General features: G+C 41.7%; 1 protein-coding gene across 3 annotated transcripts in view; it reads right to left on the bottom strand.

Annotated features, from left to right (window-relative positions):
- Window positions 1-26,374, bottom strand: part of LOC116697974 (TSC22 domain family protein 1) — a 33,497-nt gene extending 7,123 nt beyond the window's left edge. The window contains exons 1-2 of one of the 3 annotated variants that reach the window (XM_032529643.1): window positions 23,548-26,373; window positions 22,862-23,487 (exon numbers count right to left, since the gene is read on the bottom strand). In XM_032529643.1, coding sequence (XP_032385534.1) covers window positions 22,862-23,487; window positions 23,548-25,581 — 2,660 coding nt within the window. In that variant the 5' untranslated portion in view covers window positions 25,582-26,373. Of the gene's footprint in view, window positions 1-51; window positions 406-22,861 lie in introns of those variants that run through there. The other 2 variants (XM_032529642.1, XM_032529645.1) reach the window with 2 other exon arrangements.
- Between the last annotated feature and the right edge of the window lie 567 nt (window positions 26,375-26,941).

Here is a 26,941-nt window from a genome sequence, read left to right as displayed (position 1 = left end):
AAGCAGCACCACACTGTACTGACTCCCTGGTGATTCCCTGTCTTTATTTACCTTTTGAGATGCTGCTCCAGCTCCCAGAACAAAAGCTTCATTGCCATCTCGTCATGGCCTTGCGCTTGTACTCCCTGCACTCTCATGGAGCCGCCCGTCAGCAGGATCATGTACACTCCAAAGTAACAGAGGCTGCCGAGCTTCTTTGTTTTGGGTTTTCTGACACTCCTCGCTCCTTCTTAAATTTAGTGAACAGATCTAGGTCGTGCCCTACAGATGCATTTGTATGTGCAGCTGCAAAGGGAATCAAAGGCAGCGTGCCAGGTTATGATGACTACGTATATGTGTGCTCCTCATTCTTCCTCTGTCTATGTCATCCATGTGTGTTTGAATGGCTGACTAGTGAGTGTATTACTGAGTACAGACAGTAGCTGGGCGGGTGGTGACGTGTGATCATGTGACACTGGGAGTTACATAAACCATCACCAGAGATTAGCATGTGGCCCAGTGATTTCCCAGCTCCTACACCATAGGCCCTCTATAGCCTGAGACACGGATGTACAATAAAACTGTGGACGTCCCTTCAGCAGCCGTCTTTTTACTGAGCAACATGCAATTATGTGTCTCTTTAGAATAATGTTTTATAAGCACATAAATGAGACCCCAGGAATGCAGATGTACTGAACATGTAACATAAATATCTAAACGTCCAATGCCACGGTTTGGATGTGATGTATGAGGGACTTCACAGTACAGATTGTCCCAAAAGTCAAGGGTGACAGAGATTACAAATAAGACTACATATTTTTATTGTCACATAAAAAGGTTGTCCGAACCACTGAGAGGTCAAAGTCATCGGGATTTTGGTCATCTCGTCAAAACCGCAAAAGCAGCCCTGACACTTTCACTTGTTGGTTTAGTTGGCAGTTTCAAAATGAATCATGATTTTTTTTTTTCCCTGCGCACTCTGTAGTTTTCTATGCCAGCCCTCTGTGTCTCAGGGTCTTATCTTGTCATTTTCATTTAAAGGGCCCCTTAAGATGGCTTAGTCCCTCAGCAGACAGAAAACACAACATAGCTTAGGGAAGGCCGGCCAAGAAACAACAGGTAAAGCATGAGCATAATGCAGGGGATTTCACTTGTCCTAACAGACTCCATGTGCTGCGGTGAATCAGTATCACAGGACTTCTGGTTGGGTCATGAAGTCATACGGCAGCGGCGGTTAGAGTAACAGGTTCCAATTACCTTGAATCAAACTTCAACCTTCTGCCTCTCTCACTATTATTAAGAAAAGTAATAAGTTGTTCGATCAACTAAAACTAATTTGGAAAATACTACGTTTTCTATGTGACATCCTAACATACCTGCAGCATCAGAATTACTTGTCACTGGATGGCCATATCCAACACTTCAACTAGAGTGAATGCTGCAACGATGAGAAATGCAGCCTCTCAAGCAGCTGATGTTACAAAAATGTCATAATTTCTATCAAAACATCATCTTGTTTTGATGCCAAATGTAAAGTCAAGCACTGACTGATTGTCAGAAAAAGTATTTGGCTACTGAACAGCAGGCTAACGTCACCAAAAACGGATTAGGGCAAGAGCCAACAGCAGCATGACTGCCACACTACACACCTGGATGCACGGTTTACTTGTACCTGTAGCAACTGGCAGTAAAAACGTACACTATACTTTAACACTTGAGACAGATCCCCAAAAGTCTGACCAAAAGGAGTAGACTCAAAACAACTTTCCACCAAAACCTTGCCAAACGGGCCATGCAATTGCAGTATCATTGTTCATTTTATATCTACAATTATAGTTGTATCATGTCATCATCTAAACACTGCACAGTTCAATCACTTGTTCAGTGTGTATCTGATATCTCCAATGATTAATTATCATCAGTGAATGCTTTTTTTTTTAATAGTTAAAAAAGGAGAAGGCGGCCTGAATCTTGATCGCTACATGTATTTGAGAAAAAAGAAAGAAAAGAAACAACCAAAATCGGTGCTCGCAAACTGGAGTTAAAGCAGCTAATGACCAGAGTAAACTAATATGCCAGTTGTGGGGCCATGTTCTAAAGCAGGGGTCTTCAACATTTTCCAGACCAAGGACCCCCAAACTGATGGCGAGATGGAGCGGGGACCCCCTAATTATATATATTGTATAAAATTGTGTTATATCAAACTGGTCCTATAGTGCCATGTGTGCACTGATGACTGAAAGACATCTTCTGCCTCCATTTATCTGTTTACTACAGTGTGTTGAATTCATGTTAATGTGTATTTAAAGACATTTCAATAAGTGGAAAAAATTGCAGGGGGGGGGGGGGGGGGGAATATAAAAAAAAAAGTCTAATCAACCAAAAGTTTTGCGACCCCCATGCAGTACCTCCGCGGAGCCCCTAGGGGTCGCGGACCCCTGTTGAAGACCCCTGTTCTAAAGAGTACCTTTGTGCCTCAAACAGACACAAAATGCAATCAAGATTTCTGTACAACAAGAACAGGGCACTTACGTGACAACAAGATGCGTTTTCAACTCAGACATTGTGAAGAAACGGTTTAAATTCAAAGTTTGAACGTCTCCTACCTCTTTTTCCCCATCGGTCGCTTCACCGCAAGCCCAGAAGAGTCGATCACGGAGGTCATGCCTCGGTGACAAAAACTTGAAGTATATTTCCCCCTCAAAAATAGGTAATTGAGCACTGCAGTGGTTATGACCATATCAGTAACTATATGGAAACGATCCAAATGATGCCTGAGGCTTGCACAGTAATAGCGTTTCTGAAGGGTAGCTCTAGTCCTGTGGGAATTCAGTTGGTGAACAGCGGTGTGCAGATCGGGGCTGGTGTGTGAAGAGTGAAGATCGGAGGTGTTCACAAGTGAAGAAGCTTGGAGTGAGAATAACGTGTGTTGATCTACTGTGGAAAAGAAATGGTTTGCGTTTGTGCCTTTCCGAATTGTGGCAAATACAAGTACCTAAACTTTCTTCACGGGACTTCAGAGCGAGACTAGAGCTACCCTTCAGTAACGCTAGCCCTGTGCAAGCCACGGCATCATTTGGACTGTTTCCTTTATTTGTGTAGCACATTTCAGCAACAAGGCAATTCAAAGTGCTTTACACAAAATTGGTTTAAAAAACAAAAAAAGAAAAAAAAACAGGTAAAACACAAGTATATACAGTTAAAAATAAAAACATTAAGCAACAAAATGTATTCTATAAACTTGAGACTCCCTTCACACTACCTTTCGTGATCACCCTCAGTGTCACTACCCTTCACGATTCTATTTTTAGAGACGTTACCTTTCATCTCCTTGGACTCTTCTTCACACTAATTAAGCCAATCTAGCGTCTATTTAACGACCTTCTTTGCGTGATTTTCAGATTTCAGACTTTTGACACTACACATTCACACTTTCTTTAAAGTGTTACCGTTCGAGTCAGTCTCTCTGTATTACACAACCTTTATACGTATACGTATTCCTTTCCTCAACAAAATTCATCATAAGAAATTAAACATTAAAGAAATAAAACCGATAAAACACATGTACCGTTCCAGATTGTAGTTACATAGTTACTGATATGGTCATACCCACTACAGTGATCAATTACCTATTTTTGAGGGGGAAATAAACGTTATGTTTTCATCACCCAGGCATGACCTCCGTGATCAACTCTTCTGGGCGACCGATGGAAAAAGAAGTAGGAGACAGTACAAACTTGGAATTTAAACGGTTTCTTTGCCATGTCTGAGTTGAAAACGCATCTTGTTGTCATGTAAGTGTCCTGTATGTTGTACAGAAATTTTGATTGCATTTTGTGTCTGTTAAGAGGCACAAAGGCCCCACCACTGACCTTTTAGCCAACTGGGAGCTCTGGCCATTAGCTGCAGCCACTCCAGTTTGCTAGCACCAATTTTGGTCGTTTTTTTTTTTTCTCCTATAAACAGTACAGTATCCAGATTCAGGTATAAAAAAATAAATAAATACGCTGACTTTCTCCTTTAAATCGTGTGCCAAATAATAGACTTATAAAATGTAGTCAAGCTTTGCGTAGCTACAAAATCCACAATGGTCGACATTAGAACAGATATGCATAATGAACAAAAAGATACTACCTGAATCGTTTGTACAGTTAATGTTTACATCCATGAGCGGGCCCATTTATTAGTGCATGTTATAAACAAAAGCCTACTTTGTAAAAAATGTATAATTAATGCACTACTCTACTTTTGCAAACATCACCTTATAAAAATCACAGAGTAAATACAATCCAACCTGATTAAAGGCTGTTAAGTAAAGCAGCGAGGGAATTGGAACTTAATAAAAAAAGGGGCCTGGCATGTCCTAGTGATGAAAAAAAGAGGTCTATTGAATTGTTGAATTGTAAAGGCTTTTGGCTGAGCTGTAGTTTGATAGTGGAAAGCACACACAGACTTTACCAGTAAGCCCTGGCAGTGGTTTTCCATAGTCACACCCTGACTATGGAGAATGACAGAGAGCTAATGAGTGAGTCAGTCAGAGAGGAAAGGGAGGAATGATGAGTGGCCATTTTGGCCTCCATACGTAAGAGAGAGAGGTGCTATTGGAGCATTCGGGCTGACAGCAGCAAGTCCTTAGTGCTTGCTCTATACTCAACACAGGCACACACACTGGGAGAGAGGCAGAGGTAGAGAAGGAGGGAGAGAAAGTCCGCCAGAGACACAAGATCCAGAATGGCCCAGATCCACGGCCTCGGCAACAGAACGGACTCAAAAAGTCACGGAAACAGGGACAGCAGAGAACGGATGCAAAGACAAATACATATTTCTAATATTGTTGATTGATTGATGTAGATGTATTATTGCACTGTGTTTAGACAGACATTTAATTGTATGTCACACTAATGTTCTGATTGATCTTTCCACTATAAGTTTAGCCAATCATTGGGTCAGATTTGTGCATTTAGGACATTTTTTGCAATAAAAAAATGCAAAAATGTAAAAATGCATTACCATGTATGATGCATGTTTGTGCATTTTTACAAAATACAATGTAGGAGGATGGACGCAAACATATCGCTCGCAACTCACCATAGCTGCTCTCCTAGACTATCCGTACAACCTCAAGCACCAGCCACATAAACACACAGGGAAATCACGTCTAGCAAATTGGCTTTACATGCAAAAACAAACCCAGGTGCGGTCCTTTAACATCCTTGTAAGGATTTGAGATAATAGCACAAACGATGACCCTTAAGTATAGCAGGTAGACCTTATGCTCCTGCTGCCAAATGCTATCTGTAGTAAATAGTTTAACAAATACCATCTGCATTGTTCACCACACACACACACACACACACACACACACACCACACACCACACACACACACACACACACACACACACACACACACACACACACACACACACCACACACACACACACACAGATTGAGTATGTGGAGTGAAACCTGGCATTAAAAGGATTAGCAGCCTAAGAACACACAGCGTTCCGAGGACCAGACAATAGAAGTAAAGGGCTTTGCACACAGTGAGCAACACTGCCTGCATAGTCGCGTGGATCCGCGGGGTCTACTACGCTCCTCGTGTGAAGGACAAGGTGCCACTGCTTAATGTGAGGCGAGTGCGTCAATTTGTGACAAGTAGCATTTAAGATGCTAATGCAAGACTTCTGTAATGTCAATACAGTAAAAATGGTCTTAACCAAGTTTGTTCACTACTGGCTACAAGCTAGCAATCAAACACAACAAAGGTTGTCAGTTGAATGCTGTTTTGAGCTTTTTGCGCAAGCAAAGATTAGCATTTTGAATTGACTGCTAGCTTAGCTACAAGCTAGCAAACAAACAACAAATGCTGTCACTTGAATGGTGTTTTGAGCTAACGTTAGCTATCAAACAATCGTAGATAGCTAAAACGTTTTTGAAATGATTCCCATCTTCTGTTATCGTTTGCAATGACAAAAGTTTATTATTTAATGAATATCACAAATTTCAGTATGACAGTTATGTCGTAAACCGTTTAAATCTGAGCATGCGCGACTCAAATCTGAACTCGCCTCCGATTGGGCAGTGACACAAGGCTCCGCGAGTAAACGTCAAGCGATCAATGCGTGGTAACCATGGAGATTCTATGCACTACTGTATTGCTGTCTTATAACTGAATGAGATTAGCTGACTGTGGTATCATATATCCATAATCACAGGTTGATTTATAACAAATCGTGTCTTTCCTTACCACGGACTGTTGTTGATGGCGGAAGTTAGCAAAATTAGCATTGCAATAATTAAGTACTTTACCCGAAAAAACCACTATTGTGCTGATGCTCGGACAAGCAAAAGCCCCGCTGTCCATGTCCTGATAAGTTAAGACAGTTTTATATTTTAGTGAACTCAAACAGCAAGAATCAGTCTCTTATTCGTTGATTTGCATTGCGTAGAAAGAACACAATTCAACTGTTGCAGTGTGTGTGTGTGTGTGTTGTGTGTGTGTGTGTGTGTGTGTGTGTGTGTGTGTGTGTGGTGTGTGTGTGTGTGTGTGTGTGTGTGTGTGTGTGTGTGTGTGTGTGTGACGAGCACAACCCCAACAGTTTGCAGTGTAACTGAACTAAAATACTTTGGGAACACAAAAAGAAAATTTCATTTCATGTTTCTTGCATTGATAAAAGATAATGGAAGTAAATGTTTCTGTTTATTTGAATAATGGGTCATTACAAATATGCTATGTTTTAAAAGTAGCAAGTAGTCACACAGTGAGAAAAAAATATAGAAATTTAAAAATTGGATGCATCAAGGTGCCTAGCCCTATGAATCAGAATCAAATTGTGAGGTGCATAGAGATCCCACCACTAGTCCCCATTTAATGACTGCGATAACATCTTATTACTTTGTATTATAAGTGAATTCAAAATGCACATTTCCCCTACACAATAACACAGCTATGTCTATATAGTCAATGGCGTCAGTAATGGATTTTGAAAGTCATGAGAAAATATTGTGATATACAACACTACAATAAAAACAAGATATGCATGTGGTGCTGTAGTCTTTACAGAGAGACCTTTATCAAGTCAGTGGGGGTTTCTTTTCAACTTTGGACAGTTTTTTTTTGGAATGGATGAAACTACATCTTAGAAATAGTCCTTACTTTACTTACGGAGGTCTTGAACTCAAATTGGTCCTCATTTTCTTTCATTATGCTCATGTTACATTTATCTCCTTTCATTTGAATGTTGGCTGGGAGGCTGTTTATCGCGTAACAGTCCACCGAACCAAAAGAACGAGTGAGTCATCTCCCTCTCACCTCCCTGTAGGCTAGCTACATCTCAACAAACCTCCCTTTGACGCGACCAAAAAGGTCTTTCAGGGTCAGTGCAAGTTGTGGGCAGAGGCACTGGTAACATACTGTATACAGATGTTTTTGGCCAACAAGATTAACAGCATCAGGAGTCCTCTGATTTTTTTTTAAACTGTGAGCAGATGAAATATACGTTAACCAATACGTGTCTATTTTACATCAATATATTGCATGTACACTATTCCAACCTCTGAAGTGTCACCAAGCTTCATGTTTTCATTAGTTTCCACTACAGCTCAGCTGATGTAAATGAAAAAAAAAAAGATAAAGCTATTGATATGCAGTACAAACTAAAAATATTCAGGTACATGTGATAAAGTAGCTTAATTGCAAAGTTCCCTGTATTCTTCCTAAACTTCCCAATAGAAATATTCCCTTTTTCTGTTAGACAACTTTACAAATATATAATATTTTAGAAATTCTACAACCAATGAAAAACCTCCTTCCAATTTGCTTGCTTTGTTTTACGGTGCCGTTCTCTGCCATCCCTCCCATGCTGCAGTGTCTTTGCTCGGCTCTATTTCACTTTGGGTTGACAGACTGAGGGGTCAGGGTGAAGCATGGTCATTTGGCGCGCGCGCTGCACACCACCACACACACCACACACCACACACACACACACACACACACAACACACACACACACACACACACACACACACACACACACACACACACACACACACACACACACACACCACACACACACACACACACACACACACACACACACACACACACACACACACACACACACACACACACACACACACACACACACACACACACACACACACACACACACACACACACACACACGCTGTATGAGTCCTAAAGCTGTGGTTCAGCTGCTGTCTTGCAGTAGGGTAACGGTGAGAAAGTAACAGTCAGGGAGAGTTCATCAAATCAATAGCTGTAGAGCCATTACGTTGCAAGCCTAATTTCCCTACCTTCTCATCAAGACAGAGGGTGTCATTTGAGAGAGTGAGAGAGAAAAGAAAGAGAGGGGGGAGGGGAGAGACAGATGTGTGTGTGTGTGTGTGTGTGTGTGTGTACATTTATGCAAGATTACAAGTGAAGAGAAAAGGACAGAGCAGTGAGTGGATTAACAAAAGATGACTTCACCGTCAGAGCCTAATTCTCTGACGACAGCAAAGCTATCAAAAGCACAGCTTAGCTACAAACAAACAAACTGTTGTCTCCTGCACAGCTTTATAGTCAGGCAGGACAATACAGATGCTTTCACCATCAACGTGCCACTTTCACTGAGGTGATGGATTCTTTGCTGGATATTTCTGCTCTTATATTCAGTATACTATCCGGGCCTGGTTTGGTTTTGGTACAAATGATCAGCTGAATATCTTGCAATAAATCCTGTTCACATGTACAGTGTTCACCCCTACACACTGCTGGCATACTTGTTAAGGCCACCCTTACAGAGTATGATATTTCTGAGGTTTCATCTGGACAGCTTGGTCATTGCTTTCTGAGCTTACCAAAAACGCCAAAGTATGTTGTACGGAGTTACCAAGCAGCTAGAGGAAAGGTTTGCTGACAAGGAAATTCCACAGTCCGATACAAATGGTCTATCAACACATTTTATTACTGTATGCAGAAAGAGTAACTAAAAGCCACATTGCCATCTTCTGGTGGGAAATCAGAGTTCAATTCAGAAGTCCCCTGTTCTCCATTGAAAAAGCTTTCTTTAACTTGAATTAAGTAAAATAAATTGGAGATTTATGTTCTCTGCCACAGTGGACTTTTCTGACACTTTGGACCGCCTTAGATAAGATGCAACCTCATGCACTCTCTAGCTTTTTCAGTTGACAATCAGTAGCCATTCTGACTGAAAACAGAAGAGGAGTATACCATTACGCTGCCCTCCTATAACCTGGATTCGACCAAACTTGAAATAAAACGCGGATCATAGTTAGTCAAAACAGTAAAAACTGATGAAGTTCCCAGCCACAGTTAGGTTCCTTAACATTCCTCCTGAGCATGACACACTGTTAATTATGCAATAGTATTTAGCAATTAAAAGACTTTCTATCATAGATGTTCTTTTTAAATTCAAGAAGCCACATTATGTTACACTGCTAATAGAGAAGCATCCTATTTTGCACTTTACCATTTGTATCAATTGCAGAAAATTTGCTTTGATGGTTAAAACTGAATTGATTACTGAATCTACTACCTTTCTTCCTTACTCCTGTAACAGTGAACATTACCCCAATATTTACTGTACATGACGGAAAATACTAAAACTGCTGACTCAATAGTAAAAAAGGCAAATACTAACATTGCTTCATCTGATTACTTTGGAAAAAATATATATATTTTCACACTGGCTGTTAGATGATATATTGAGACTTCAGAGATCTAGGCTGGTGTACGCTGCCACCTGGTGGCAAATGCTAGAGCCAACGCATGCCTTTTTACTAATTAAACTTTCACAAAAGACTTGAATAGGCTCCTGTTGTAGGGTTGAATTCATGTTAAGTGTGCTGCTCACCTTTTGCAGAATGGCACCAATTAATCCCAAACTTGATACCCCATGTGTTTTGCTTGGTTGTGCCTTGCTGATAACAGAAATGCCGGACATGTCATCAACGTTCAGACCTAACAAGCCAATCGAGTCACTCACTGCTTTTCACACAAAGCCTCATTAAGCCAGTAAGATTTCATATCTATCTGGAATTACCCAAAAAAGGAGGTTGATTGGGCCCGTTATAATTGTCTAATAACAACATTTTTACGTAATCCCTATTTCTTTGTTTAATCACAATTAATTGCTGACATTAGCTAAGGTCCTAAGGGGTATGGCTGTTGATGGTAATTGTTGGTTTGTTTGGATACGCCAAACTGTGATTACATATGTGGTTATACGTACTGTTGAGCTAAAGCTAATCTTTTTGTTAGATGTTGGCACGTGCCCCTATACACGTTCATAGAAACGAAAATGACAAGGGGGTTGCAATTAAAATAAAATGTAAGCACAAAAGCAGTGATGACTTTTTTGCCACTCAGTTTTGTCAATAGTGACTATTTTGTTTTCCTAACTTAATCAGTTTTTGCTTTGCTTAATGCTTTGTTTGTTTATTGACGAGGATACATGTACTATTGTCAATTTTATGTTAAATTAAGAAAGAAAATAAGTATTATAATAAAGAGGCATGGTTTACTTCATAGGCTGTGTACCTGTGTTACTACATTCTCTGGGTCACGTACTGTACAGTGAAAGTAAAATGTTCACTACATAAGAGAAAAAATAAAACGGGTGTTTTTCTTTGCAGTGACACGTATAATTATATCTTGCTCACCCATGTGCTCGTCTCTTCAATGGGACCTAACCGTACTAAGATCACATTATTTTGGCTTTATTTGCAATCAGAGAAAACTCATGAAGTGCATTCATAAAAAGTATTACTTATTTGGAAAATAAACTTTTAACAAGCCAAAAATTAAGATCTTGGCTGAGCAAAGCCTTTAAAATCATTGAGATATTGTGGTGTTTTTTATTGGCCACTAGAGGGACTAGTAGCCTGTTTTTAATCCAAGGCTCCTTAAATTCTAGAGTGACCCCTCATGAACGGCACTGCTTCCAATTGTGACTCACTCACACCCAGGCAGTTAGAGGTAAAATCCCACCTTCAGTCCCACCCCCTCCATAATTTATTCAAGCTTTCAACCATCAACGCAACGCTGTGGAGGAAGGTCTGGCTGGAGAAAGACGGGCTGTGGTTTAAGCACCCGGAAAAGCCGTAATGCCGCTGCAAAAAAGCCTTGGGAAGGAACTTGTTTATCTGGAACATGTGTACGTTTAATCTTTGTGTTGTCCTGGGGTCAAATTTGACCAGTTTACAAAAACTTTCTATATCAGAAAAGAACGTTTAAAAAAAGTGACAAATGTTGAAAAAAAACAAACTACAAAAAAGCAAGGGGAAAAAAACTGAGAAAAGTGTATAAAAAGAACAACAAAATGTTGAAATTTCAACCCAGAAAAACACAAAGTTGCAGGTCGACGGGATGACAGCACAAGGGTTAAAAGTGGTCTAAGTCGTGCAACACAAAACTCAGATTGGAGAGACAGTCTAGCAAGCTGTCTGGATTTACCATGCAGAGATCTGAGGAGCAGTTAACCATAGTCCTCATGAATCCACCTGAGTTTAAAATGCTAACACAAAGGAAGCCCGAGGCAAGGGATATTGGGCCTAAATGAGTGAAATCTGGCAGAATTTCCATTGGCAATCCCGGAAGTGGAACGTCAAGGATACCATTTATGTGACTTTTACCGTACAACTGCTTTGAGACCTCCATAAATCTCACATGACCGATTCTCAAGAAGTCTCAGATACTGAAGCACATGCATAGACCTTTTCAAACAGATTCCCTTTTCTATTGCAGCACCACTCAGTACAAAATGTCATTTTTAATTAATTATTAAAAGTGATGGACTGTATGAATGGACATGTGCTATATATTGTTGGAAAATGTAACTGTTAAACTGACTGTCTCTTACTTTTTGTGTTTTATAGCAATCTCTGAAGCGCCCAAGGTCACATAATTCAAAGCTATCTTCCAAAACCTGGCTTGACTTCCCTTCACTCCCTTTCATATGTCAGGTTGTGTTTAATTGCTTTTCATATAGTACAGCTGTTCAAGGCATGGAGATGGGAGGGGAGTTTCAATGTGTAAGTGGACACTGCAGAATTTGCTCTTCAGTTCATCTCTGTATTTTAAGTGTAGGGGATAATTTTTCTAACACATAACAACTAGAATTGTTTAATATTTATGTACATTTAAACAATATAAAGTTAAGATCACTATACTGTATGTATATGGTGGTTTCTTATCCTAATGGTGCAATATGATTAATCCCCATCAGATTTGTGACAAGGGTGTGGCCTATGTAACATCAGTGAATGTGTCTGACTTTGATTGTTGATTTTGAAGAAGGCCTAGGGGCCGAAACATCATCAAAATATTTAGAGAAATGCATAAAGAGCCAGAGTGTGCAACACGTTTTTTGTACTTTCAAGTCTACTTACAGTGATCAGTACCTCCCAGCAGCCCTGGGTGCACATTACTTTTCTATATTGTACAGTGATGAACCTATTTCATGCAATCCTCAAAAAATATAAAAGTTAATTTTTAAGGTTTAGAAAAAATAAAAAAACATTAGCTACATAAAAAGATGTGCAAAAGACTAACACAAATGATGATGGAATTGGGCCTAATATGATTAAAAGTTAATCTGCCAAGACATTAAGCAAGTAGAAAATTCAAATTCCTAAGTCCTTATATTTTCTTATAAAATGCTTATAAGAAAATATACTGTTGCTTCACTTTCCCCTCCCAGCATTGAGGCTAGCATGCTGAAATGAGCATTGAGGAGTGTACTCCAGCACTCTCCTTGACACGTCAATGCTAATACATATAGGGCTTGGCAAATTGGTTAATTTAAGCCTAAAAACAGCAGTCACATGACCCACATACAGTATATGATGAGCCCGGTGTGGCAGTTCACAGCTTGCCAACCAGCAGGGGGTAGTACAACACTACAACAAGTACAGTGGTACTTTTATAGATGGCATTGATGCTACATTGACTGCACCAATGGAAACCAAAGGAAATATGAGGAATGCTAGAACGTTATTCTAGCATCAAATTATTTAAAGATAATGTTTCGTGTGACCTTCGACTTTTGGTTATTCCACAGAGAAGTGCGAGTGAGCTGGACTGCAAACAGTACTGAACATTCAGTCTGCTTCAAAACAGTATTAAATACAACATTGAAAAGATGAAATGTTATTTTAAAAAACTGTCTGGCACACACAAACGTAGAAAGCTCACCAACAAAACAGGAGCAAGTGTATTTGTGCTAGTTACTTAAATAACAATATATGGCAAACGAGTACAGTACACAGACATTAAGTACTGGACACACATAATAAATGAGCCAAGTGTCTCTGTGCTTTATTTGTGTTATTAAGGGGCAGCTGGCTGGGCTACTGAAAGGAAAACATAATTAAAAAAAACTTCAACCCTTCCCTCCAGCAGCTTTCCTCATTCAGACATAGAGCATAGAGAAAGGGATTAGCTCACACAAAGCAAGAGCGAATGAATATCAACCCCTATGGGAAAAGACTCTCACATAGAGCTCTCACGTCATCACAGCCAAGTCGAAACCAGGCTGAAACAATGAGGCTCTAACGACCTTAGCAAACCACATAAATCAATAGTTACCCCTAGGACACTACATGATGATCATCAGACTGGTTCTAATATTTCAGCAGGAAACTGTGATAAGCCAGGCTAGCCATTTCCATCAGCTCAGTTTTTTTTGCTTAACTATGCTAACCCTGCCCCAACTGCTGCTTTGCAAAGACATTGATATGATCTTCTTGTCTCACCCTCTTAAATAGTTAAAGCACATTTCCCAAACTGCCAGTTGTTTGTTTTCAATTGTTGCAGCTGAGAGACTTCTTCTAAACAAGGGCGCACTTGTTTGCCATTGAGAATGAGCTAGCATGCTACAGTTAGCCACCTTGTCTCGGCTGGTTACGTAGAAAGCCGTGCAGATTATTAGTGAGCAGAGCAGCTCACCCGGAGACTGAAGGCACAGGACATTCATAAACCGTATCTCACTCAAAACAGCATAGTTGTTTTTTCCAAGTTTGTATGTGTGTGGAGGCACCAAAAACACTAAGTAACACCCCAACTCCCAGAAAAGTGATTTTTTCCATAATATGGGCACTTCAAACAATTGCTGTAAGTTAAAGTTTGGTATAACAGAAGTTAGGGCTGCAAAATTAATCTAATTTTAATCGCGATCACGATTTTGACTTCCCACGATCAAATTTGCGTGATCGAGCGACTTATTTTTTTTAAGCGTCATTTCATAGAACGCTCTGGGTTTTTTGCAAAGCCAATCTACCGCTCCGTAAAGCCGTCTGCTCATGAGCCTGTCAGAGTAGTTCCCTGCACCGCGCAGCTAAGTTTCTAGATGTAGACATCCCAGAGGACAGAGTAACGGGAGGAAAACTCAACAGATAGCAGTCGGTCATACGTCTTAAGGTATACCAGTTTACCAGTAAACGCAACACTTTGTTCCGTCTGTGGTTTTTCAGACAACAGCAGTGACCAGTGCTAGTTAGCGTCTGTTAGCTGTTAGCTAGTAGCGTCTGTTAGCTGTTAGCTCCTCTAGGACGCACCGGTGCTAATGTCCTCGCATCCGCTGCAATGCTGTTTATATGGATATGGTTTAATTTTGCGTTACATGACCCATTTCGTCTGTAAAGCCGTGCCTGTGTTGGATCTTTCTACGCTCTCTCGTCCTACTCTCTCTCCTCTTACTCAGCGGTGCCGGTCCACACTTCTGACATTTGTCTACAGTTTAAATTTTTTATTAACACAGCTGTATATTGTTAAGTATGAGGGGCAAACCTGTATTTGTACCAGTGTTTCCGCGGGTAACTCTGCTATCGCGGCCGCCACAGCGAAGAACACAGAAGTTATTGAATGCAGCTAACTTCAGTTGGTAGAGTAATAGCGTGTGAGACGGAGTCTGCTGGACCAGGACCAGAGATGTGACCCATGGCCAGAATATCATAGTTCATAAAAATGCAGCGCAGTGAAGATACAGACATTTCATACACACGACGTGTATCCGCCATTCGACCGGTAATGATCAGCTGTCTCTCTGTGAGTAGCGTCCATCACACTCCCTCTCGCAGTTATAAATAGCCTATTTGACAATAAAATTTGTTTTGGTTAAAATCAACAAATAATCGCGATCAAAATTTTTATCAAAATAACCGTGATTATCATTTTGGCCATAATCGTGCAGTTGTCTGCACTTACCTTTCCTTCTGAACTTCCTGCCTTTTTGACATGTAGTAATGATTGATTGATTGATTGCAAAGTCATCCACTGCACTCTCTAATTGTGTGAATGAGAGAGTGCATACCAAGCTTCACTGCCTACACTGAGGACAGGAAGCTTCCTTTTTTATTAGGGGAAGATGGAAGTATATAAAAGCATGGCTAGCCGCTAAATATGTCTTCTGTCACAATATAAGGCAAAATAACGTTTTGAGGGACATGCACAGTATTTGTTTATATGTATGTGTGGTGTGTGTGGTGTGTGTGTGTGTGTGTGTGAGTGAGTGAGGGAGTGAGGAGTGAGTAGAGTGAGTGAGGAGTGAGGGAGTGAGGAGGAGTGAGTGAAGTGAGTGAGTGAGGAGTAGAGGAGGATGAGGAGAGAGAAGAGAGAGAGAGAGAGAGAGAGAGAGAGAGAGAGAGATTCCTGAAGCTGACTGAACAGTGTTCTGACCACAGGAATGTCCGCCATGATTCAGCACATTGCCTGCATGTTTAGGGGGATGACAGTGACAGCCCACTAAAGCCTTAAAAAAAAGTGGCTGAACATAAAACCCATCAACAGTCAAACATTACATAAATATTATGCCACACGAGCGACAATGGTCAATAATTACCACAAAAGAGCTGGCTTCTCCAACAAATGATGAGAACACCTATTTCTTTGATACTAAGTACATTTCAACAACACATAGCTAAAGCAAGTGTCTTCTACTTGCACTTATTTTAACTGTTCAAACCCCATGTTAACAAGACAGCACTATTTCATCAAGGATCTGGAGTCAATCCTGTTTCAATCTTTGTACCAGAGTTGAGAAAACAAAATGTCTCTCTGTTCTCATGAGTACATGAACTTTTGTTTACCATAGATATTAAACTGGTGAGCATCAGTGAAGTACTGTACATAGCAAACACTTCAAATGACTATAGGAAGTACAGTGTCCATCTACAGTGATTATTAACTTTTATAGATTCCTAAAGCTATGTGTCGCTATTAGCATAAGGTCAAAACTTGACAATGTTGCTGTAAAACGTTAGCGTCAAGCACCAAACCAAACAATCTACGAGGGATTATAATGTTTAAGTTCTCCTGAATTAATAAGTGACTCCTTTTTTACAAAAATATCTATTTTGGTTAATGTGTTTTCTTTTCAGGGCTCCAAACTGTCTTATTCACACAAGAAACTGAGAGGCAAACACTGCACCTCTCAAGAACCCAACGGGACAACCCATTTTGGGTGTGATTTTATTGTGATGACCAGTATTGATTTTGATGCACTACAGACCCTCTCAGTGGAAAGACAATAAATAAACAAGTAATCATTGATGCAGGAATCTGAAGTGCTTCTGCCAGTATTGTACAGGTACAAAAAGAACCAAATGAAAACAGCAGGAGCAGTTTTTAAACATGGCATAATGTCTGTATGTACACACACACATACACATATATATATATATATAACACATACATAACACACAATATATATATAAAATGTTGTTGTTATATGTGTATGTGTGTTATATACATAGTATTAGAAGGCAATTTACCATAATGACAGAGTAAACAATACACAATCCATTATCATCACATTATGAGCCATTATTACCACACATACTATAAGTGACTTCAATCTAGTTTTATTATAAAATAGAACCATTAAAAGAGGAGAAGTACACATATAAATACAATGAGCATTCTACAAAGCATACATAATAACAACGGAAAAATAGGAATTATAAAGATATGCATATATCAATGTGTGTTGAATTAACTTCATATTCATCAAACACACCATAATGCTCACTGTCTTATTGTTAGTTTCTGCTGCAATCATGTTTTCCATCGATGGCTTAGACAGGACAAAGAAATATTCATAGCATGTAGGGAGTTCCCACTCACTCTTAAGTGACCAATCCAGTTTATTGATGGAAAATAGACCATCTAAAAGGGGAGGAATGGAGACAAATGGAATCAAGCGCATGCACAAAGCATACAAATAACAAGGGCAAAACAAGGGCAATTTATAGCAGATATGCATATATGCAAGTGGTTTGAATTAACTTCCATTTCATCAACACACAGTAAACTGCTCACTGTCTTCATTTGATTAGTTTCATTCTGCAATTCATGGTTTCATCGCTTGGCTTAGAAAGACATAGTAAATATTCAGTAGCGTGTAGGGAGACCTCCCTCTCTTGCTCATACACAGCATGTTGCTGCTCTGCTGTGTTCTGGTGTTCTCTGGCTTGGTCTATGTGGTGGGAATTGGGGGGGGGGGGGGGGGGGGGGGGGGGCGTCAGCCAGCATAACAAATAACAAATGCTGTTTACATTTAGTGAAAACACTTTTGGTTCAACTGGACAAGCCAGAGCTGTATATAAAAAGGCATCAGCCAAACACTGGAACAATATTGATGCTGATTGAGTTTGCGTGTTTGTCATGACATATAGAAGGTAAACCATTCTCATCATTTGGATTTAGCAGCCTTTGATAAATGCCTTTTTTGGAGTGACCAATGAACATAAATGCCCAAGTAAGGTTGTTAATAATCAGCACATGGAGCGCATCATTGACACATTCTGTTTTGCTACACGCAAATGAAAATTACAAAATCACAGATTCACATGAGAAAATGGACCAAGCGACGCTAGGAACGACTGTCAGCATATCAAAGATATATGAAATATTACTTTTCATCATCATTTTTAAACATTTTCTAAATGTTAAAACTGGTCACTATTGGAATTCATTCTAACTGCCTTCAAAATTAAGTCAACCCCATGTAAGACTTTGCTATGTTCAGAACCATCTGTGCTGTGCAGTAATGCAGTATATGAGTATACGCTGTGGTATTACACCATTTTGCATATTTTTATTGAATTTATTGGAAGGAAACCATCTATGATATATCAGGATACCTATGTCACTCAATAGGATGGCAAATGTGGGTTTGGCCTGAAAAAATGACAGTGTTGCCTCTAAACTCATACAGCTGTGGGAACAAACATTAAAGAAAATTTTGCCTGAAACAGACAGACTGCAACATCAGGTTTGTCAAAATCTATGGTATAACCTTCCCCAAGCAAACGCTCATACAAAGAAATCTACAGAGCGGGCACACTAATGGAGGAAATAGTGGATCAACACAATGGCGGGACTTATCAGAGCTGGAACACTGATGCACAACTCTGCCCAGTCTGGTTTCATCTGGTCCAGTCTGCTGTGTCCTCAGTGCTCTCAACAAGCTTCAGTAGACCTGACATAGATGGGCTGGGTCAGGTTGGGTCATTTCCTCTCTGTGTGGTGAGTTTTGGGGATCTTGTTGATCTCCGCACAATGAGCAACAGGCCCAGCACACACTGGCTCCCTGCACTGCCAGGGGCAAGATTACATTCAAAACAGCCAGCAGCAGAGATAGCCATCATACTGCCAGCCAGAGCCACATTCCCCCGAGCCTTGGCTGTGTTCAGACCAACAATAGCGCTGTGTTGCAGCATCCTCATTCATTTCAATGAGACCATTGCGTTGGCACAGCAGGGGCTTCGGCCAAAAGGATGCAGGTAAATATGGCAAAAAAAAGTTCTACATGGCTAAAATATTGCCAGAATGCATTGTAAATGGCACCGTAAAGTCTACATTCATAGTGGCTGAAGTAACACACCAATGCAACCACCTTTGGTGGTGTTTTTTTTATTTTTATTTTTTATTTAACAAAGTGCTGTTATTAGTCAGAACAACCATACTTCTAATTCTTGCGTTCAACACAGTACTGGTGTTGAACGCTTTTGACTTCTGAGACTAGCTGGAAAAATAAATGCATTCCTGTTTGTCAGGCACATACATGTAATTTCCCCAAAAAAGAAGTTAAAAAAAAAGAACATTGGCCGTTGGCTTTGATCCAAATATGTTTAAGTGGTGATATTGTCCATCTTTGCCTGTAACAGATTTTTATCACAAAAAAATGCTTGACTAAATAATCGCTTTATTATTCCAAGACGTTTTGTAATAAATGTAATATCTTGTTAATACCAACATGGCTTCATTCAAACTGTACTAACATGCTGCTAGAAACCACTAAAAATTAGAAACAAAGTAGTTAAGCTTGGACCAAAATCTCAAATCATCAAGGGTTGTTTTCCAAATGTACTTACTAATAAAAAAGGTCAACCTTAGAGATACTGGGTGTGACTTGGAAAAAAAGCACAAACTATAAGAGTTATACCCTCAAAAACACCCAATTTGTCAATGACAACAGCTGTTAATAAAGTGTTTTACATGAAAGGTAACAGAAACCATAACTTTAGTCCTACCCAGGTCCTACTGAACTATGCTAGACAACTTTGCTAACCAGACCTACATTACCTCTCATCCAGACACCGTCTTCCATCCGAACAGTTGAAACAAGAACTACTACAAGACGTCAACACACACACACACACACACACACACACACACACACACACACACACACACACACACACACACACACACAACACAACACACACCACACACACCACACACACACACACACACCAGCAACACCACAACACATACAACCCACCACACACACCACACACAACACACACACTACACCACTCACACACACACAAACACCACCACACACAACACACACCCACACACACAACACACCCACTTAACAGCAACCATCCTCACGTGCCAAAGGATGCATGTGGAAACCTGCAAAAGCATCAACACAAAATGCTGCTTTCGCATAGTTACATTTTGCTCATGACATTTTACATTTGACCTCTTTATCTAACCACTGTTTCACATCATGAGATTATAACCCGCAGTCTAGCACGCATCCACACACATGACCAGCACCCACTAATGTATCCATAAACTGTCATGGATAGAGCAAATGCAACACCCACCCACCCCCCCGACACTAGAAACCCTGCGTTTTAATAGCTGTCTCAGAGGAATTTATGAGAGGGAGTTCATGCCACATAAATATGAAATGTAATGGCACTGAACCCCCCCCCCCCCAGAACATGCTTGAAATACTTCTACAACAATAGATTCATGAGAGGGACTGTCTTGGCATTAGTACGCAAAGGAAAAATGTCCTGGGTCTTAGAAATGCTGTCAGTTAAGTGACTTTACAAAGGTGCAATCACTTATACTTTACTACCTATTTGTACAAAATGGCCATTATTTTTTGCAAGCAAGTGAAAGCAATTCATACTCAGTCACTTCTATGTTACAACTATGAGATTTAAGGCAATATTTCAATAATACTGGACGTTTGCATATAGTGCAATCCTATTGTGATGTTAGGAACATATATTGTTAGCATTTCACAACATTCTGTTCAAACAAATAAAAGTTTGTTGCCCAGCCGCACTTAGATTTTATTCAAATTAAGGATATTTCCCCCATTTTTGTCCCAAGGACTTTACCTGAAAACCAAAGTAAAGGTGGCCTACTATTAAAATAGCCTATTATCAGTTTCTTTCTCAAAATATTACCGTTATTTAAAAAAAACTTCATACATCAAGCCTTTTATTATCTGCAGTAAACTGCTAAATTAATGCTCAACTCACTTACAAACAATACAGAACTGACAAGATTTTATACACTAAAACATACACAACTAAAGTTCCCCGAGCATTGCAAATAGTTACATGGATAACAATGTAAGAGTAACAGATTCCTTAGTGAAGGAGTAACCAAAACGTAGCTTGGCCTCAACGCTGTGGGTGCTCAGTATGATCCTATTCATTCAGGTTTTTCCTCAGGTTTAGCATTTTATTTTATTAATGTACATATAACTCTGCAGAGCAATTTGCTTTTCTAAATGTATGTATTCTCCAATTAAGCAGTGTAGTTTGTCAGTACTTCAAATTGAGCCAGTTCCTGTTGCAGCCACCCATTACTAAGAAAACAGACGGTCACCTACTTGCATTCGCGTGACAGCAGGTAAACTACGAAGAAATTAACAATGAGCCTAATTCCCCAAGACAATCTTCTCATTTGAAACAAGGGCTTTGGTTTCACCCGAATGCTACTTATCATCAAAGACAATAATCCACCTGATCCCCATAGATTTCACATTCCTCGGAGTTAAACGTCATGTGATAACAGTAGCCATCCTTCAGCATCCATCTAACTGGCCCATAAAGATAGACGGGAGCTAAACTAGCATCATTACAACCATGTTACGTCCCCAGTATTGAAAACCAGTCCAGTAATCAACTTACCTTTATAATTATAACTCGGCTATGCAAAACAACCTGAAACATTTTCAGAGATCCCGCAAATGGGCTTAAGATTGTAAGAGTGACTGAAATGTGGGCAATTTCCTAATGCGGCTGGGTGACTAAAATCCCCCTGCAACCTCAAAATCAGTTCTCAAAACTTATTGTAGGGAGGACATTCCACGGGACTTTCAGCTGGTTCACAGCATAAATCACTAGCACACTAACGCCTAGAGGAGAAAGAGCTGAAGGAAAAAGAGATAGTCAGCAAAGAGAGAGAGAGCTCTTAATAAAATCAATACGCTTTTAGTGAAGAAAAGTACTACCGCACTATATTTTTATGTCAACAAGAAAACCACCATCTGTTCCTCATGAGCTCATCGAACGATAGTAGTGTCTTTTTAAACCCTGCTTTGAGAGATGGGCTGTAAAACAAAATTAAGTATGGTCTGATGTCTTCTCTCATCTGCAGAATTTGACTATCATTTGTATCACATGTGTAGTTACCTTCTGTTCTTTCGCTAACTAAATAATCACACAGATATTGGTCAGATATCTCTGCCTGCCACTCCAATGTTTATGACTGTGATACTGTACTAGACCCGTGTACTGGGGCTTTCATCTAAAAAATGTTGCACTACCTACATCGTAAGACTGTTCAATACAGTTATTTTAACTTGGTGACTGTGTCAACTGGTTTTATCGTTTCTTGAAAGAGCAACCCCTTTTTTACATCTTCTATTTGTATATATGATGTATTCATACTTGGTTACAATATGTTCTTTTTCATTCAACCCCTTTATTGTTAGTCTATCGTTATTGTTTTTTGCTTTTCTATGGGCGGGTTACTTTGTTGTGTTCTGTGCTTTTTTCTGGTTTGTTAAACAGAAAAGCTATACATAAAATAATTAAATAATCACACAGCCGCCACCTTGTTTCCTGCTTTTCAACAACAAATGTGCTGAGAGAGTGTGTGTGGCGAAATGTGCACCCAGCAGAAATTGAGCCCTGTAAGGAAGACAGTCAGGAGTCAGGCTAGGTAAAATGTTGAATCACTGCAGCCACTTGATAAAGACAGTAGACGTCACATCCAGCTGAGCCCTGCACTGTGTCCCACTGACAGAAGACATACAGACTGTGGCAGCCTGGCAACGGTCTGCTGGCTATCTAGGAAAACAACAACACTTTTCTTCCCTCACAGCTGCCACAGCAACCAGTGAAATCCTCCAGTTTCACACACACAAGACTCGGAATGCTGAGTTGGTGTACCAACACACATTTAACAGGACATATCTCAGAAATCTACTTGGATATTCCGACTTGTGCTAAAATGTTTGGCAATGTTCCGAAATGTGGTTACAACCAAACAAATAAATATAAACAAAACAATTAAGGAAATAGAATCTCTTACCCATCCTCCTCTCCATCTGCAGTTTTGAGACCAGCTGATGCAGTTAAGGCACTGGCGGTAGCGGTGATGCCCTCAGCTTCATTACACTGGCCAGTGCTGGATCCAAATCCATCCTCCCCTCCGGACAGCTTGGGCAGCCCCAACAAAGCCGACTGGTGCTGGAGGAGCAGCCGCTGGGCGTCCTGTAGCTGAGTGGTGGTGAAAGTGGGCAGACTAGCATAGAGGGCACTGGCCTGGGCAGCATGAGCCAGGGCCTGGGCACTGCTGTTGTCCTGGGAAGAGCTAACAATAGACAGTTGGCTCTGTGAAACACCCTGTGGGGGCATTCTACCACTATTCCCAGTGTTGTGGGCTTGGGGCTGGGCCTGTGGAGCGCTCTGAGGGTTGGGAGGAGGCACACTTGATGCAGACACTTGGCTCTGGTGGACTGTTGAGGGCAGCTGGGTGCCCAGGCCCTGGTTTTGGATTTGTGTTGGGAGTGACTGTGGTGTCTGCTGCTGGCAATCCAGATGGCCTGGGTGATTCTGAGGCTGCTGGCCAAGACCTGCTACTCCAACATGAGGGGTCATACTGGAGGGGGTAGCCTGAAGGGCCGAGGGCTGCTGGAGCTGTGTTTGAACGAGTGCCTGTGACTGCTGCGGGCCTCCTATCATCTGACATGCTCCATTAGCTGACCCGGAGGGAGCTGATCCAACTTGGTTTGACAGAGGTTGAGAAGCAGCAGCCTGTGGGATACCTTGGTGTGAATGGGTGTAGTCAGGTGCCCTCACCTGCACTGGGGCTACTTGGGTGGTAGCAGGTGGTTGCTGTGGCAGGGTAGCATAGCTTACCTGCTGCTGCTGCTGCTGCTGCTGCTGCTGCTGAACACCCACAAGGCCATGTGTGGAGCCTGAGGATTGATTAGCAACTGCCTGGGCATAAGTGAGCTGCTGAGCCGACGTAGGGAGCCCACTAGCGGTGTGGCGGCCTTGCATGGGAGCAGGCTGATGAATGTTAGTAGGGGCCGAGGGGGCCACAGTAGTCTTCACATGTGAATGGGTAATATCCTGGGGGTGCAGGTGAGGTTGGGGCACTCCCATGCTTGAGCCACTGGGGAGGATTCCTTGAAAGCCCTGAGGAGGGGAGGCATAATCCTGGGTATGCTGTTGTACTGTGGGTCCCCCTGCCTCTCCACTGCACACACTCTCGGTATAATGGCTCAATGTACTCATAGCGCTACTCACAGAACTACCACTTGTGCTTTCCCTCTCTGAGGCCCCAGCAAAGCTCTCATAGACAAACTGGCGCATGCTGAGAGACCCAGTATCAGATGCAGAGGAGCTGGGAGCAGAAGCTGGGGTCTCCTTGTCATAGAATTCAGTGCATGTCCATCTTCCTTTCTTAAAGGGTTCAGAGCTGGAGTCCAGCTTCACCACCCTGAAGCGAGAACTGGTGGTAGCCACTGCAGGGGCTGCAGCTGGGGCAGGCTGGGCAAGAGGGGTTGGTACAGGGGCTGTGGCCACAGCTGTGACAGGGGCACTCACAGGCTGCAGCACAGCAGATCCAACTCTTCCCTGGATCCCACTGGAGAGTCCAATCCCTCCAGAGGCACGGACAGCAGCAGCAGTAGTTGTAGTCATAGTGATGTTGGAGTTGATATTTTGTTGTTGCTGGATCAAGCTGACATTAGTGGTGGTTATAGGGTTACCCCCAGCTGCCACAGCACCACCTCCGCTCCCCCCACTGCCGCTTATCACATTGAGAGAAAAGCCACCACTGCTAGCGTTCATGCTGAGTCCCCCTCTCACAGGCACGTTGGTAGAGCTCAACATATTCACATTACTAACAGTGCTGGTCTGGGGATTAACTATGCTAACCGTAGTGCCCGTAGCAGAGCTGTGCATTCCAGAGACAGATCCAGGGGTCACAACCCCAACAGGCTGAGCAACAATACTTAGAGGGGCAGCCTGGGAAACATTCTCTTGAGGGACCCCCACGTTAGAAGGCATTTTCTGGGTGACACAAGGTAAAGCTCCAGAAGTGAGGGCAGATTGAGTGCTCCCAGGTCCAGAGGTTAGAGAGTAGACCTGGGCATGGTTAGGATGATGAGGGTGTTGATGGTGCACAGTCCCGTTCACCATTGCCCCGCCATGCTGTTGAGCCTGGTTCAGGGAATGGGGGTGTGAAGGCTGGTTGGGGGAGACAGCTCCAGGAGTCTCTGCCTCATGGAAATGATTCAGCGTCTCCTCCGAAGAGCTTCTCTCTGCTCCACCTATGTCATTAGCTCGGGAGAGGGACACATCCAGGATTTCAGAAGAAGAGAGATCCTCTGTGTGGGACTCATCCAGGTCATCATAGCTTTCTGTGTCCTCAGCAATACTGTTGTTGGTACTCACAGATATTTGTGCTGGAGTCACACTTGTGATCTGGAAACCACTCTTCTTTTTTATCTGAGCTCCAGTCGACTGTGTGGGCTGGGGCTGGGAATGCAGATTCAGGCTGTGGGGTGGAATATGATGAGGACCTGGGGAGGATGAACCAGCAGGAGGTTGGCACTGGATCAACAGGGAGGGTTGATAATCATCGGCTGGGACGTGGCTGTTATTGACCACTGGGCTTGCCGGTGTTGACAGCGTGGAGCCGCTCCCGCTGCCTGTGTTGCTACCCCTTCTGTGAAAGACAGCCGGGTGCGCCATCTTTCTAACACTGCCAGAGTCTCCTGCAGGGTCCGGATGATGCATTTCGAGAGAATCCGGGCGGAAGTTGGTCTCTGACAGTATGCAATAAGGTTGCAGTTCGTTAACGGCGCCGTTTTGACTAAAATACGATCAACAGACAACACGATCAAAAAATAAATATTAAACCAGTTGTCCAATATGAGGCAAAGTTGTGCCAATATGTAATTTATAGCCTCTCATACACGAGTCAGTGTTCTCCGATGACAGGTAGCGAGGCAAAAGAGGCTAGTGGCCGCTTGCTGATCAGCTAGCGAGCTAACGTCAGCTGATGCCAATTTTAATTCACCGGATAACCGCCAGTGTTATCCGTTTGCGCCTTTGTTAAGCACAAGCTAACATTTTGTGGGTTTTGTAATAAGAAAATATGCTGCAATTGCCACTCGTACTAAAATCACGACAGCTGCTAAGTAAGTTAGCCTTATATTAGATACTAGCCTGGCAGAGGAGTAACGTCCGCTAGCTAGCCGCCTGTCTCCATCCCCGGCTAGCTAAACACAGACTATAGCGAGTCGTTTTAGCTGCTGAATTTGTTCAAAGGAAAGGAAAAGTAAACAAGCAACCTTTCATCCGGTGCACTGCGATGTAAAACCAAATACAATCACTTAATAGCGGCGCACAAATGTTTAATCCATTCCACTGAATCCTCGTTTTAGTCTTGGTTTTGCTGTATCACTGGTCCTTCCCAGCGGTAGCGTTGTTCAGTGTATGTAGCCTCCTGCAACGCTGCTGTGGCTCTGTGCTGTGACGGGACTGAAGGGGAGGGGTGCTCCGTAATATGGCGACCGCGCATGGTCTCTGCTGCCAGACATAAAGCAGTCTGAGAGAGGCGGTGACGAACCCACCATCAACATCAACGGAAAGAGCCGGAGAGGGCCGAGGATAGGTCGCTTGTTCAAAAACCCGTTTGGGGACCGGGGACATTACAATTGGTCATGTTTTTTTCAATGTAACTCAAGGAAACATGACTCAGTCCGATGATAGATAGATAGATAGATATATAGATAGATAGATAGATAGATAGATAGATAGATAGATAGATAGATAGATAGATAGATTCACTATACTGTACCGAAAAGCAGCTACAGTAAGTAGGCCTACATTTATTCAGTATTCTACTAAAGCAGCTACAGTGAGTAGGCCTACATTTATTCAGTATTCTACTAAAGCAGCTACAATTTCAAGGTAGGCTTACTTGCACTAGACTATTTCCATTTGATTCTAGCCTACTTCATACTTCCACACATCACACCAGATATAAATATACTGCAGGTTAGCAGCACATCTGCACACACTGAAAAACTGAACAATGACAATTATTTGTCATACTATCTGTATGACTCTACTACCTTTCTCTGACAATAGA

Source organism: Etheostoma spectabile, chromosome 11 (assembly GCF_008692095.1).
Source record: "Etheostoma spectabile isolate EspeVRDwgs_2016 chromosome 11, UIUC_Espe_1.0, whole genome shotgun sequence".
NCBI lineage: Eukaryota > Metazoa > Chordata > Actinopteri > Perciformes > Percidae > Etheostoma > Etheostoma spectabile.
The sequence above is the reverse complement of the archived record's forward strand: the minus strand, read 5'-3'. Positions and strand labels throughout refer to the sequence as shown.